The sequence below is a fragment of the Hypanus sabinus genome, chromosome 7 (genome assembly GCF_030144855.1).
Source record: "Hypanus sabinus isolate sHypSab1 chromosome 7, sHypSab1.hap1, whole genome shotgun sequence".
In the NCBI taxonomy this organism is placed as follows: domain Eukaryota; kingdom Metazoa; phylum Chordata; class Chondrichthyes; order Myliobatiformes; family Dasyatidae; genus Hypanus; species Hypanus sabinus.
Genome location: NC_082712.1, coordinates 30,494,048 through 30,507,630, shown reverse-complemented (window position 1 = coordinate 30,507,630; position 13,583 = coordinate 30,494,048). Strand labels below are relative to the sequence as shown.

Sequence of the window (13,583 nt, the reverse complement as noted above, 5' to 3'; positions counted from 1 at the left end):
CTGGCAAAATCTACACCATGAAGACAAAAGAGCACTCCGGGCAATTCCACAAAAAGGTTGCTGAAAAGCTCGAGTCAGGAGATTGGTACAAGAAAATTTCCAGGTCACTGAATATCCCTTGGAGTACAGATAAGTCAATCATCAAGAAATGGAAAGAATATGGCACAGCTGTAAATCTGCCTAGAGCAGACTGTCCTCAAAAACTGAATGACCATGCAAAAAAGGGACCTATGTCGACTCTGGAGGAGTTACAAGCTTCAGTGGCTGAGATGGGAGAGACTGCGCATACAACTGTTGCCTGGGTGCTTCACCAGTCACCGCTATATGGGAGAGTTGCAAAGAGAAAGACACTGTTGGAAAAAACCTCGCATGAAATCTCAGCTAGAGTTTGCCAGAAGGCATGTGATAAAATGTGGTAGAATCTGAAGTCAGCTGAAAGAAGGTTCTTTGATCTGATGAAACCAGAATTAAGCTTTTTGCCCATCAGACTAAACGTTATTGTGAGGGAATCTGCAGATGCTGGAAATTCAAGCAACACACACAAAATGCTGATGGAACGCAGCAGGCCAGGCAATATCTATAGAGAGAAGCACTGTCGACGTTTCGGGCCAAGACCCTTTGTCAGGACTAACTGAAAGGAAAGATAGTAAGAGATTTGAAAGTAGAAGGGGGACGTGGAATTAAAATGAAAGCAGGATCTCCCAGTGGCCACACATTTTAATTCCACGTCCCATTCCCATTCTGATATGTCTATCCATGGCCTCCTCTACTGTCAAGATGAAGCCACACTCAGGTCGGAGGAACAACACCTTATATACCGGCTGGGTAGCCTCCAACCTGATAGCATGAACATTGACTTCTCTAACTACTGTTAATGCCCCTCCTCCCCTTCTTACCCCATCCCTGATATATTTAGTTTTTCTCCCCCCTCCTCTTTTTTTTCTCTCTCTCTCTGCCTATCACTCTGCCTGTTCTCCATCACCCAACTTCAGCTCCTGACTGACAAGGTCAAGGAACTGGGGTTACCTGCTCTCCATCTTCCTCTGGTGCTCCCCTCCCCCTTTCTTTCTCCCTAGACCTCCCGTCCCATGATCCTCCCCCTTCTCCAGCTCTGTACCCCTTTGGCTAATCACTTTTCCAGCTCTCAGCTCCACCCCACCCCCTCCTATCATTTCGCATTTTCCCCTTCCCCCTCCTACTTTCAAATCTCTTACTATCTTTCCTTTCAGTTAGTCCTAACGAAGGGTCTCGGCCCGAAACATTGACAGTGCTTCTCCCTAGAGATACTGCCTGACCTGTTGCGTTCCACCAACATTTTGAGACTAAACATTATGTTTGGTTTAAGCCAAACACTACACATCATCAAAAACATACAATCCCTACTGTGAAGCCTGGTGGTGGCTGCATCATGCTGTGGGGATGCTTCACTGCAGCAGGCCCTGGAAGGCTTGTGAAGGTAGAGGGTGAAATTAATTCAGAAAAATTGAGAGAAATCCTGGAGGAAAACCTGATGCAGTCTGCAGGAATCCTGCGACTTGGGAGATTTGTTTTCCAGCAAGACAATGACCCCAAGCATAAAGCCAATTCCACACAGGAATGGCTTAAAAACAACAAGACCAGTGGCCAAGACAGAGACCAGTCCTCAATCCAACTGAGATTTTATGACTGGACTTGATAAGGGCTGTTCACTCATGATCCCCATGCAATCTGACAGAGCTTGAAAAGTTTTGTAAAGAAGAATGGGGAAAAGTTGCAGTGTCCAATGCGCAAAGCTGATAGAGACCCATCCACACAGACACAAGGCTGTAATTGCTGCCCAAGGTGCATCTACTAAACACTGACTTGAAGGGGTGAATACTTATGCAATCAATTATTTTGTGTTTTATATTTGTAATTAATTTAGATCACTTTGTATAGATCTGTTTTCACTTTGACACAAGAGAGTCTTTTTCTGTTGATCAGTGTCAAAAGAGCCACTGTGATTCAATGTTGTAAAACAATAAAACATGAAGACTTCTAAGAGGCAGTGGATACTTCTTATAGGCACTGTAAATACTGAAAATACTTGATTGTGATGAAAACCAAGTTACAGGATATTAAACACCTTTAATAAGATTATCCCATTTCACTTTTCTCTTCCATAACTTTAGTAAAATGGTATATACATTAGGAACTTTAGGAAATTTGGCATATCACCAAAGAGTCTTTGCAAATTTCTACAGCTGTACAGTGGAAAGTATTCTGACTGGTTGCATCACTGGTCTGGAGGTTGTAATGCATAGGATCACAAGAGGCTGCAGAGAGTTGGAGACTCAGCCATCTCCAGATGGACACAACCTCCCAATCATCAAAAACACCTTAAAGAGGTGATGCCTTAAAAAGGCAGCATCTATCAACAAAGACCCTCACCATCAGGGACGAGCCATCTTCTCATTACTACCATCAGGAAGGAGGAGCCTGAGTATCCACACTTAATAACTGTACTCTACTACCAAGGGATTTCTGAATGGTCCATGAACATAATCACATTTTTCCTTTTGTTTGCATTTATTGATATTGTAAGTTATTGTAATTTTATGTCTTTGCACTGTAGTGCTGCCACCAAACAAGAAATTTTACATCATATAAGACAGCGACAAAAAACTTGATTTGGATTCTGATTCCAGTATTTAGTATTTAGTACTCTCTAACTTAAAACAATTATATCAAATTTCAGCTTCTAGAATAATGTGTAGGCCTCCGTTCGTCTCGAGAGACCATGAATTTGTGCCTTGGGAAGTTTCCAGGGTGCAGGCCTGGACAGGGTTGTATGGGAGACCGGCAGTTGCCCCTGCTGCAAGTCTGTCCTCTCCATGCCACCGATGTTGTCCAAGGGAAGGGCTGATACAGCTTGGCACCAGTGATGTCGCAGAGCAACGTGTGGTTAAGTGCCTTGCTCAAGGACACACACATAGCCTCAGCCAAGGCTTGAACTAGCGACCTTCAGATCACTAGACGAATCACTAGCCTTAACCACTTGGCCATGCGCCAACATGTAAGTGCATATAGATTGATAATGTCAAAAATGAAACCTGCACATCATTTATCATCTGTGGGTTTACATTTCTGTACGATTTCCCCATTCTCTCTCCCTTTCCCAAGCCTCCACCAAATTACCTGATCATGCCATTAGTCAATATATCCTACTTCTTCTCCAACAAATCCATGCTGAATAACTATATTACTTAAGCTGCATGTTCATGCTAATACAATGTTGACACATTACATCTATTCCTAACTGTAGGAATTGGTGGTGAAGACAAAATCAGTGCTTACAAATATGTCATGTTTTTCATGTTGTAATTTGGAAAGAACAAGCCTCCATTTCATGCTTCCAGCAGAAGGGAGATAAGTACAACTGATTTGGTAAGATTGTGGCTTGAAGAAGATATAAAATGCTTACCAAAGGACTTTTTTAATCAATTCCACAATGTAGCCAAAGATGGAGGATAATGTGTTCAAAGAATAAGGAGCCAGAGCAGTGATCTTGATAAGAGTTTAGTTACAATGCTACATCTACTCCTGTTCTCTCAGTGTTGAACCTGGCTCATGGGAAAGCTCAAGACAATGGTTAACAATCTTTGTCAGAGTCTTAGCTCTAAACATTGGTCCTTTTGAGGGTTGGTTGACTGAAGATGTTTAATCCCTTATTGAATGCATTGCTTTACCTCCATATTAATGTATAAATTTCCTTATTTATTAGAAGGATGCCATTCTGCCCATCAGGCCCATGACAATTGTTAGCAGAGCCACTCTATCTCATTCCACCCTGGCCTTGAAACATACTTTTTTCTGCCATGCCCATCAATTCCGCTATGATGCTGTTTGTCATTCATTACACTAAAGGGCTAATCTGCATTATCCAGCATATCATTAAAATGAACAACCAGAAAGCATAGATTTAAGGTGAGAGGGGAAAGATTTAAAATGGTCTTGAGGGGCAAATTCTTCACACCGAGTGTTGTAAGCAGTGGAATGAACTGCAAGAAAAACAAGTGGTTCAGGCTGATACAGTAATTACATTTAAAAGAAATTTGGATGGCTACCTGAATAAGGAAGGTTTAGGAGGATAAGGACCTAACATAGGCAAATGGGACAAGCCTAGATGGTCATCTTGGCCTTCATGGAAACACTGGGCTGAAGGGCCTATTTCAATGCTGTAAGATTCTGTGACCCTATAGGAGGAAACCAGTACAGCCCGCAGAAACCCACCCAAGGATAAAATTGAACAAGGGCTCCTGGAGATGTGGGCTGATCGCACTGTGCATGCAACTGTTGTGTAACCTACCGTACTATTATTGGATTTAATTTTGTTAATATCTTTAAAACAGTAGGCAATGAATGCCAGTTTAATGTTGCCCTTATTAATGCACAGTATGACTTATTCCAGGTAATATAGATCTGGTGCCATAATGCAATACACATGGCATCAAATTGGTAGCTTTATATCTCTTGTGATTTTTTTAAAATTACCTGATACTTGCTGGAGTTCATTTCCCGAATATTAAAGTAATCCTCATCAGCAATGGCATTATCATCAAGGGAGTTCAAACTGTATTTCAGAGTATATTACATATCAGTTAGTTTTAGCAATGTAATAAATGTTACTACTTTACAGATAGTTTTCTACTTCTGAATTCAAAAAGAATGAGATTCCAGACCTTTTCTGGTCAAAGCGCATGTCGTCATTAAAACAGCTGGTACCTTCACTAAACTGAGTATTATTCCAAATTGGATTTGATCTGGAGGCAAAAAAAATTAAAAGAACACAAAAATATACAGATTGTTAATAAGGACTTTTGATTTGCTTTACCAATAATGAGATTGTGACTAGGCTCATTAATACCTGCCAATTCCTCATACTTCTTCAGTTAAAAAAATTGATCAAACTCAAATTTAATGCATTCAAGAGAGAGTTATATAGAGCTCTTATAGATAGTGGGGTCAAGGGATATGGGGAGAGGGCAGGAACGGGGTACTGATTGTGTATGATCAGCCATGATCATAGTGAATGGTGGTGCTGGCTAGAAGGGCTGAATAGCCTACTCCTGCGCCTACTGTCTGTTGTCTATTATCTAATATTAGGTGTTTACAAAATGACAACTTCCATTATAGAGAAAGTTCCAGATCACATGGGAGTGCAGAAGCAGGGAATGAGTGCCTCAGTGGAGAGAGATGCGATATTGAGTTTTTAGGGAGATTAAATATTGAGTTCACATTGGCAGTTTGGAACTTTGTTCCTGTCACAGGTTCTTTACTGGCTCAACCATTAATAACTGTGATCACGTTCAGATGCCATTAATTTTTCAGCAACATCTCCGTCAATGTCAAAACCAAGAAGATGATTGTTGACTTCAGTAGGAGGAAGCTGGAGGTCGATGAGCCAGTTCTCTTTGGGAAACAGAGGTGGAGAGGCTCAGTAACTCTAAATTCCTCAGTGTTATCATTTTAGAGAATCGGTTCTGGATTCAGCACGTAAGTTCTATTTTCTTAGAATTTTGAGAAGATTTGTAAGAATGTTAGATATATAGGATGAACTGCCATGGTAGTGTTGGCAAAGACAATTGATGCTTTCAAGAAGCCCTTAGATGAATATATGAATGTGTTTGTTTAAGAGCCTCTTGAATGCCTCAGTTGTATTTCAGAATGGAGGGATTATGGAAATTATATAGGCAGAAAGGATTAGTGTTGTTAAATTCAATTAATAGTTTCGTTAGTCCAGCACAACATCATGGGCCATGGAGTCTGTTATCTACTCTACCATTCTATGTTCTATTTTTAAAACATCTCAAAACATTTTGTTCATAAAATGCAAGAAATTAGTAATTGACTTCACCCTTCTGTGGTATACATGTTTGTTCCAGGAACATCTAAAACCATGGGGTTCCTTCTCATGAAAGTCAGCTCTGCCACACTCATTGCTGAAGCAGCTTTCAATTTTCGTAGATACCTTGAGAAAAGATATTGAATGTTAAATATTTGCAGATACACGTACTCAACTATCTTAAGCCAGGGGTGGGCAAACTTTTTGACTTGTGGGCCACAAAGGGTTCTAAAATTTGACAGGGGGGCCGGACCAGGAGCAGATGGACGGAGTGTTTTGGTAATACATCTCATAAGAGAAAATAAAATATCATGGGACATGTAGAAAACATGTGTTTTAATTTCAATTGAAAATGAACAAATGCATTACAACAAAATATATGTCTTTGAAGTCCCATGGTATATAGCTATTTATTGAAATGACTTTTAAAACACTGAAAATTAAATGAATAAAATACAGCTTTTTTAATAGTAACAGTTATTATTTTAAAGCACTGAAAATTCTGTTATCCTTCAAGATATTATCATCATCACTCTCCACCTGACTGTCTTTATTTCAAAAACGGTAGGAGATGCAGGTCGTCCTGTCCTGCTCCTTCTTATTCAATTGTCCCCTGTGCCAAAACTCAACAACGACCAGCACAAAGACAGAACACTGACAGCGCACCAGTATGCGGAGCGCGTTATTTGATCTGGAGTGCATATTTTATTTTGAGAATGTACGTGCACCTGCACACTACTCATGTCCATCACTTAACAGAAATGACATGTAACATGGAAGGCTTATTGAAAAAAATATTTTCAAATGCATTTTTTACATAACACAACGAAGAAACTTATTTTTAATTTCAGTGTTGTTGGTCTCCCTTTTTAGCCAGCGCATGAAAGTCTGGATTTAGTTTTATTGTGGCGATTCTCAGGATGGATCTGAGGTGTTGGTCAATTAACTTGGATCTGCGGCTGGCTTTGTTGATGTTCATGACGCTGAACGCCTGTTCACACAAATAGGTCGAGCCGAACAAAGAGTAAAGCGCAAATGTGGAGTAATACGCTGCACCTCAACAAAGGTCAATGTGTAGCGGTGTGCTACATGCAGCGCTAAAATTACGACATGGACTCGGTAACTGCAGTCGAAGAAAAAAACTTTATTCGAAATCCCTAGCCTCACTTTTAAGCCTCCCTCAACCTGCCCCCCGTGGTGCAGAGGCTCCAAAGCTCTGTGCTCGCAAATCCCCGCAGGCTATCTCCCTTAGCTGGAACACTGGCTAATTGTGAGCCGGTTCGGATGCGCCAGAAAATGGGTCGCCACAAATGTATATAGAGTGCGTCATCTATTGGGAAAATGCCAGAATTGCGGGGAAAAGATGTTAACAAGGTTTATTAATATAATTTCATTAAGTTCTGCGTGCCGGATCAAAAAGCTTAACGGACCGCATATGGCCCGCGGGCCGTAGTTTGTCCATGCCTAATCTTAAGCGGTTCCTCATAAATTTACTGAAGGCTCTTATAAAAATTATTTTAGTTTTGTTGTTAAAGTAGTATTTATATTACTTTTGTTAAAACAGCATGTTTTATCATTTTTAGCATATATATTCAGTATGAGCTCTTTTATACATGCAACAAATAGAAAATAGACCACTTTGAGTAATTTTATTTTTCCACTGCAGATCAGTCTATAAATTGGAAGACCAAAAAGAAGAAATAAAATACATATATATATGTGTGTGTGTGTGTGTGTGTGTGTGTGTGTGTGTGTGTGTGTGTGTGTGTGTGTGTGTGTGTGTGTGTATCTATATATATATATAAGGTGGCATGCAAAAGTTTGGGCATCCCTGGTCAAAATTTCTGTTTCTGTGAATAGTTAAATAAGTAAAAGATGAACCGATCCCCAAAAGTCATAAAGTTAAAGATGAAACATTCTTTTAAACATTCTAAGCAAGATTAGTGTATTATTTTTGTGTTATACAATTTTAGAGTGAAAAAAAGGAAAGGAGCACTGTGCAAAGGTTTGGGCACCCCAAGAGATTTGAGCTCCCAGGTAACTCTTACCAAGGTCTCAGACCTTAATTAGCTTGTTAGGGCTATGGCTTGTTCAGAGTCATCGTTAGGAAAGGCCTGGTGATGCAAATTTCAAAGCTTTATAAACACCCTAACTCCTCAAACCTTGTCCCAGCAATCAGCAGCCTTGGGCTTCTCTAAGCAGCTGCCTAGCACTCTGAAAATTAAAATAAATGTTGTCCACAAAGCAGGAGAAGGCTATAAGAAGATAGCAAAGCATTTTCAGCTAGCTGTATCCTCAGTTTATAATGTAATTAAGAAATGGCAATTAACAGGAATCGTGGAGGTCAAGTTGAGGTCTGTAAGACCAAGAAAACTTTCCGAGAGAACTGCTTACAGGATTGCTAGAAAGGCAAATCAAAAACTCCCATTTGACTGCAAAAGACCTTCAGGAAGATTTAGCAGACTCTGGAGTGGTGGTGCACTGTTCTACTGTGAAGTGACACCTGCATAAATATGACCTTCATGGAAGAGTTATCAGAAGAAAACCTTTCTTGCATCCTCACCACAAAATTCAGCATCAGCAGTTTGCAAAGGGATATCTAAAGAAGCCTGATGCATTTTGGAAACAAGTCCTGTGGACTGATGAAGTTAACATTGAACTTTTTGGCCGCAATGAGCAAAGGTATGTTTGAAGAAAAAAGGGTGCAGAATTTCACGAAAAGAACACCTCTCCAATTGTTAAGCACAGGGGTGGATCGATCATGCTTTGGGCTTGTGTTGCAGCCAGTGGCATGGGGAACATTTCACTGGTAGAGGGAAGAATTAATTCAATTAAAAACCAGCAAATTCTGAAAGCAAACATCACACCGTCTGTAAAAAAACTGAAGATGAAAAGAGGATGGCTTCTACAACAGGATAATGATCTTAAACACACCTCAAAACCCGCAATAGACTACCTCAATAGGCACAAGCTGAAGGTTTTGCCATGGTCCTCACAGTCACCTGCCCTAAACATCATCGAAAATCTGTGGAGAGACCTCAAAAGAGCAGTGCATGCAAGACAGCCCAAAAATCTCACAGAACTAGAAGCCTTTTGCAAGGAAGAATGGGCAAAAATCCCCCAAACAAGAAATGAAAGATTCTCAGCTGGCCACAGAAAGCGTTTACAAGCTGTGATACTTGCCAAAGGGTGTGTTACTAAGTACTGATCATGCAGGGTGCCCAAGCCTTTGCTTTGGGCTCTTTTCCTTTTTGGTTATTTTGAAACTGTAAAAGATGGAAATAGAAAAGTAATTTTGCTTAAAATATTAAAGAAATATGTCATCTTTAACTTTATGCCTTTTAGAAATCAGGTCATTGTTTACTCACTTAGCTATTCACAATAACAGAAATTTTGACCAGGGGTACCCAAACTTGTATGTCTATATAAGGAGACAGACTGAGGGAGGGAGGGAGGGAGAGAGAGAGAGAGAGACTTATATACATTGTATATATACATAATTCTGTGCATTACTTATTTAATTTTGTGTCTGTGTCCCTCTTTGTAACCATCATTAACTGCTGCATAATATAATTTAAAAGAGTGCTTGTAGGAGAAAAGAGAGACTTGGAAGAAATGCACCTGTGGCAAGTATCAGTTCAAGCACATTCAAAGCCCATTCAATGTGCTCTACCTTGCTGCAGAGATTTAACAAAGCTCTAATTAAAAAATTATGGTTTCATTTGTGGGGATCCAGAGTGATTCATCAATGTAGTCAATAAATGGACTGCCAACTAAAGACCAAAGGCGTCATTCATGTGCAGAGTCAGGGCTAGCATTGCTGCTTATAAATTACTTCAGTGATTTGGATTTGTACATCCAATGCAAATCATGCAACTGATAGTGAATAAGGTGGGTAATTTAGATCTGGTGCCACAATGCAATACACATGACATCAAATTGGTAGCTTTATATCTCTTGTGATTTCTGTTTCCACTGAAGGTATTTGAATCTCAGTTTGATTGTACAATCCATCCAATGCCTTATTCAGGTGGGTTTCCAAATTGACAATCATTGTACCTTTTGGGGAAATTGGAGTTAGGACATTGTTACTAGAGGTTTGAGCCTTCATTACTAATGTAAACCAATAAAGATTGGTGCACAAGGCTGGTTTCTTTTCCTTTCTTTGTCTCCAACTATATATGAAACCATATATGTAGATAAAGGAGAGCAATTGGGTTTGCTAACAGAATCATATTCCAAACTGACTCGACACAACAGCTGGGAGAGAGGTTAGAAGTTTCAACATATTGCAGCCGTGTTCCTTTCTCTGTTTAATTTTTTTAAAAAGGCTTTGTCGTTACAGCATTCAATGTTATAGTGTGAATACTTAAGTTTTCCATTTCAAATTTCACTCTTCTATGATAATTGTGACACAGGCATAAATAAAAAGGAGGCAGGACTGGACTAATTGGTCTCTTAATTCTACAATTAGGGCTATCTCCTATCTTAATACTCTATTCCCATTCTCTCTCACGCTCCTTTTATCTAGATAAAACCTTCATTAAAATGGTAAACACAACCATTACAGAGAGGAATAGGTTATTCATAGAGCATTGCGGCACTTATAATATTTAGGCTATAATTTATCCACTAGTGGCCAACTAATGACACCCCCTACCATTCCACCCATAGCACAACTAACCTTTGTCTAATAAACACAGGGAGAAGTACAGCTAAAGCAATAGAGGTTATGTTGGCAGTAGCTAAGATAAAAATCACTCGATGCAGGTCTGCTTTGTTATCAGGTTTGAGATGAGATGAGAGAGAGTCCTGGAATAAAAGAAAAAAAATCTAATTGCTTAATTTGCATAGCAGAACTGAAAGTATAGCCAATAATAATGTCACAATGTATGAAATTGAGACCAGTTGATTCAACTTACCAGAGTTCTCAAACCTAAGTCAATAAGACTGGCAAGAGCAGAAACGTTTTTTTCTATCTCTCTAAAAATAAAGATACTTCTGTTATTCGCAAGTAAGTAAAATATATCCTGTTGATTTACATTACTTTTTGAAATTTAAGGAGACAACAAATAGTTGTGTCATAAATTTCAAATAAAATTATTAAAAGATATGATTGCATTATCTTTTCAGTCTCTTTATTTACCTTAGGAGTACAAGATTTTTAAATGACATCATAGAGATTTCAAGTTAATGATTCCATTGTCCATCTAAATATGTTTATACAACAGACATCCCTTAAAAGCATGAGAAGCCATTATCCTAGAACTTGTAAATACTCTTACTGAAGCATTAACACACCACTTCCTTTTGTACTTGTGTGCAACAGTTTGATGGATACTCCAGAGGAAGAAAAAAAGGTCCAAATCCTCAAGAATCCAAACTTCACCAACTTAAATAGGTCCCTAGAAATTTTGAAAGTCTGGCAAATGAGGTTTGATACCAAAAGGAACTTTTCTTTTCTGACAGTGGAGAAAAGTAAGCAAATGTTCTTGGTGTTCTAATCATTACATAAAACACCCATTACCCATTCATTACCTCAGAACTGCTTTTAGGTTCTGCATGATGACTGTTTTATTTACCAGATAAGGTCAGGGGCGATCTGTAAAAATATGCTATCTGTTTATAGAGTGTTCTAACATGTCCTGTGGCTATTAATGGTACTATATAAACGCAGTTCATTTATTCTACCTTTTCATCTCATTACAATAATGAGTCATTCATTTTCTTTCTTATATTGAAAAAAGTATCATCTTAATGTATTACTTCAGGGACAAAATTGTTATTGTGATTATTATTATTATGTTTTTATTTTTTCTCAGCTCAAGCTGGTAAAACCTGAGATATGGGCATAGCCAAGCATACTCATTTTTCAATTGCTGGGAACTTTTGGACTATTCTAGTGGTGTTTAGTATTGTAGCTTTCTGAAGATTTACTTAAATATTACTGTGTATGCCTATCAGTTTAAAGCAATTGTGCAGTGTCTTGGGATGATACCAGTTGCAGATATTACTATTGGGACAATGTATACCCTGTTCATGTTCCATAGTCTTTCAATTTCCTCTTTTAATTCAGCATATTTCTAGTACTTTTCATTTACTGATTTCTGTATGTTATGTGTGTTTGGAATGGTTATATTTATTAAGTAAGTTGTTCTTGCTTGTTCATCCTGTAATTTCATATCTGGATGGTTATTACGGATTGTCCTATCAGTAATAATGGATCAGTCGTAAGATAATTTACAGGACTTTGACTCTACAACTGGATCGGGCTTGTATCTGTAGTAAAGCAGGGTGTCTTTTATGTGTTTGTATTCTAAAGCAAGATTTTTGTGAATGATGTTTGGCACTTGATTTTACCTGTGTACATAATCAGATTGAGTTAAACTGCTGCAGGACCCTGCAATATATTGGATTGTTTCAGGTTTCTTGGCATTTTCTGCATTTATCATCTTGAATTTATTGGTCTTTTATTATGTGTTTTTGGTAATTTTTTTGTGTTAACCACCTGGTCCTGTATTGCCACAAGGAACCGCTCTGTTTTTGGTCTCCAACTCTGAGCCTGGTGTCTGATGCTCCCTTGTCAACATCAAGTCCCCTTAGGTCATGGGGATGTCTTCCATGGTGGATCGTGCTCTTCTATTGGTTAACTTTTTCTCCTATAGTGATCATTTCTTCTTTTTTCTGGGTTGTGCTTTCAGTTAAGTTTAGTAGTGTGTATTCCTTATCAGAATTGCATATGCTCACACGGAGTGCAAGTAGGTGGACCTGAGTCCATGGCCAGAACAGCCATGAACTGTCGGGCAGCATGATAGCATAGATCGGAGGTAAAGTACCATAGAGCACAGCAAAGAGGTATAGAGATTAGTGATGCTATTACAGCACCAGTGCTCTGGGTTTAAGTTCCACTGCTCTTTGTTAGGAGTTTGTACATTCACCCCTTAACCAAATGGGTTTCCTTGCATGCTCTAGTTTCCTCCCACATTCCTAAGATGTACGGTCTAGTAGGTTAATTGGTCACATGGGTGTCATTGGGTGCCTTGGGTTGGAAGATCCTGTTATTGTGCTGTATCTCTAAAGAAAAAATAACAAAAACAAAATAAATTATTGAATGTAGAGCATGCTCGATGAGCCAAATGGCCAACTCCTGTTACTACTGATTTGCAGTGATTCAGTTTGAAAGCTCTATTACAATACTCAGTTATCAAGTAGATGGCTATTAATTTTGACAAATTGCAAAATGCTTCATATTGCACCCTCTATTCTTGTTATCAACTCTGTTTATAGGTTTTTAATTCTTCTATCAAATTACTTTAATAAACTGACTGTGTCCAGTTCATTCAAGTAACTAAAGACATTCACCCCTGAATTATTGTAGTAAATTTCTTCTGCACAGTTTCCAAAGTTTTTCCACTTCCCCAATGAAGAGTGCATAGGAGTGTGCAAAATACTTGCCAATGTTTTTTAAAGGTGCCCTTACTTATATGCTCTGTGCCTCTGTGCATAAAGTTAAGCCTAGCAAATGCTTTTTGAACTATTTGTCCAGGCATTCTGAAGGAAATATATACATAGTCCCCAGATCTGTCCGGTCATGTGCCCCTTTTAGAATTGTTCCTTTTATTTATGATGCTTCTCAAACCATTTCTACTGAAATGTAACTCTTTGCATTCATCATTCATTTTTATTTAGAGATACAGCATGGAAATTCAATTAATATTTG

General features: G+C 38.7%; 1 protein-coding gene across 1 annotated transcript in view; it reads right to left on the bottom strand.

Annotated features, from left to right (window-relative positions):
- Window positions 1–13,583, bottom strand: part of LOC132396636 (cadherin-related family member 2-like) — a 143,785-nt gene that overhangs the window by 7,121 nt on the left and 123,081 nt on the right. The window contains exons 26-30 of the mRNA XM_059974351.1: window positions 10,786–10,846; window positions 10,548–10,675; window positions 5,876–5,989; window positions 4,701–4,781; window positions 4,513–4,591 (exon numbers count right to left, since the gene is read on the bottom strand). Coding sequence (XP_059830334.1) covers window positions 4,513–4,591; window positions 4,701–4,781; window positions 5,876–5,989; window positions 10,548–10,675; window positions 10,786–10,846 — 463 coding nt within the window. The remainder of the gene's footprint in view (window positions 1–4,512; window positions 4,592–4,700; window positions 4,782–5,875; window positions 5,990–10,547; window positions 10,676–10,785; window positions 10,847–13,583) is intronic.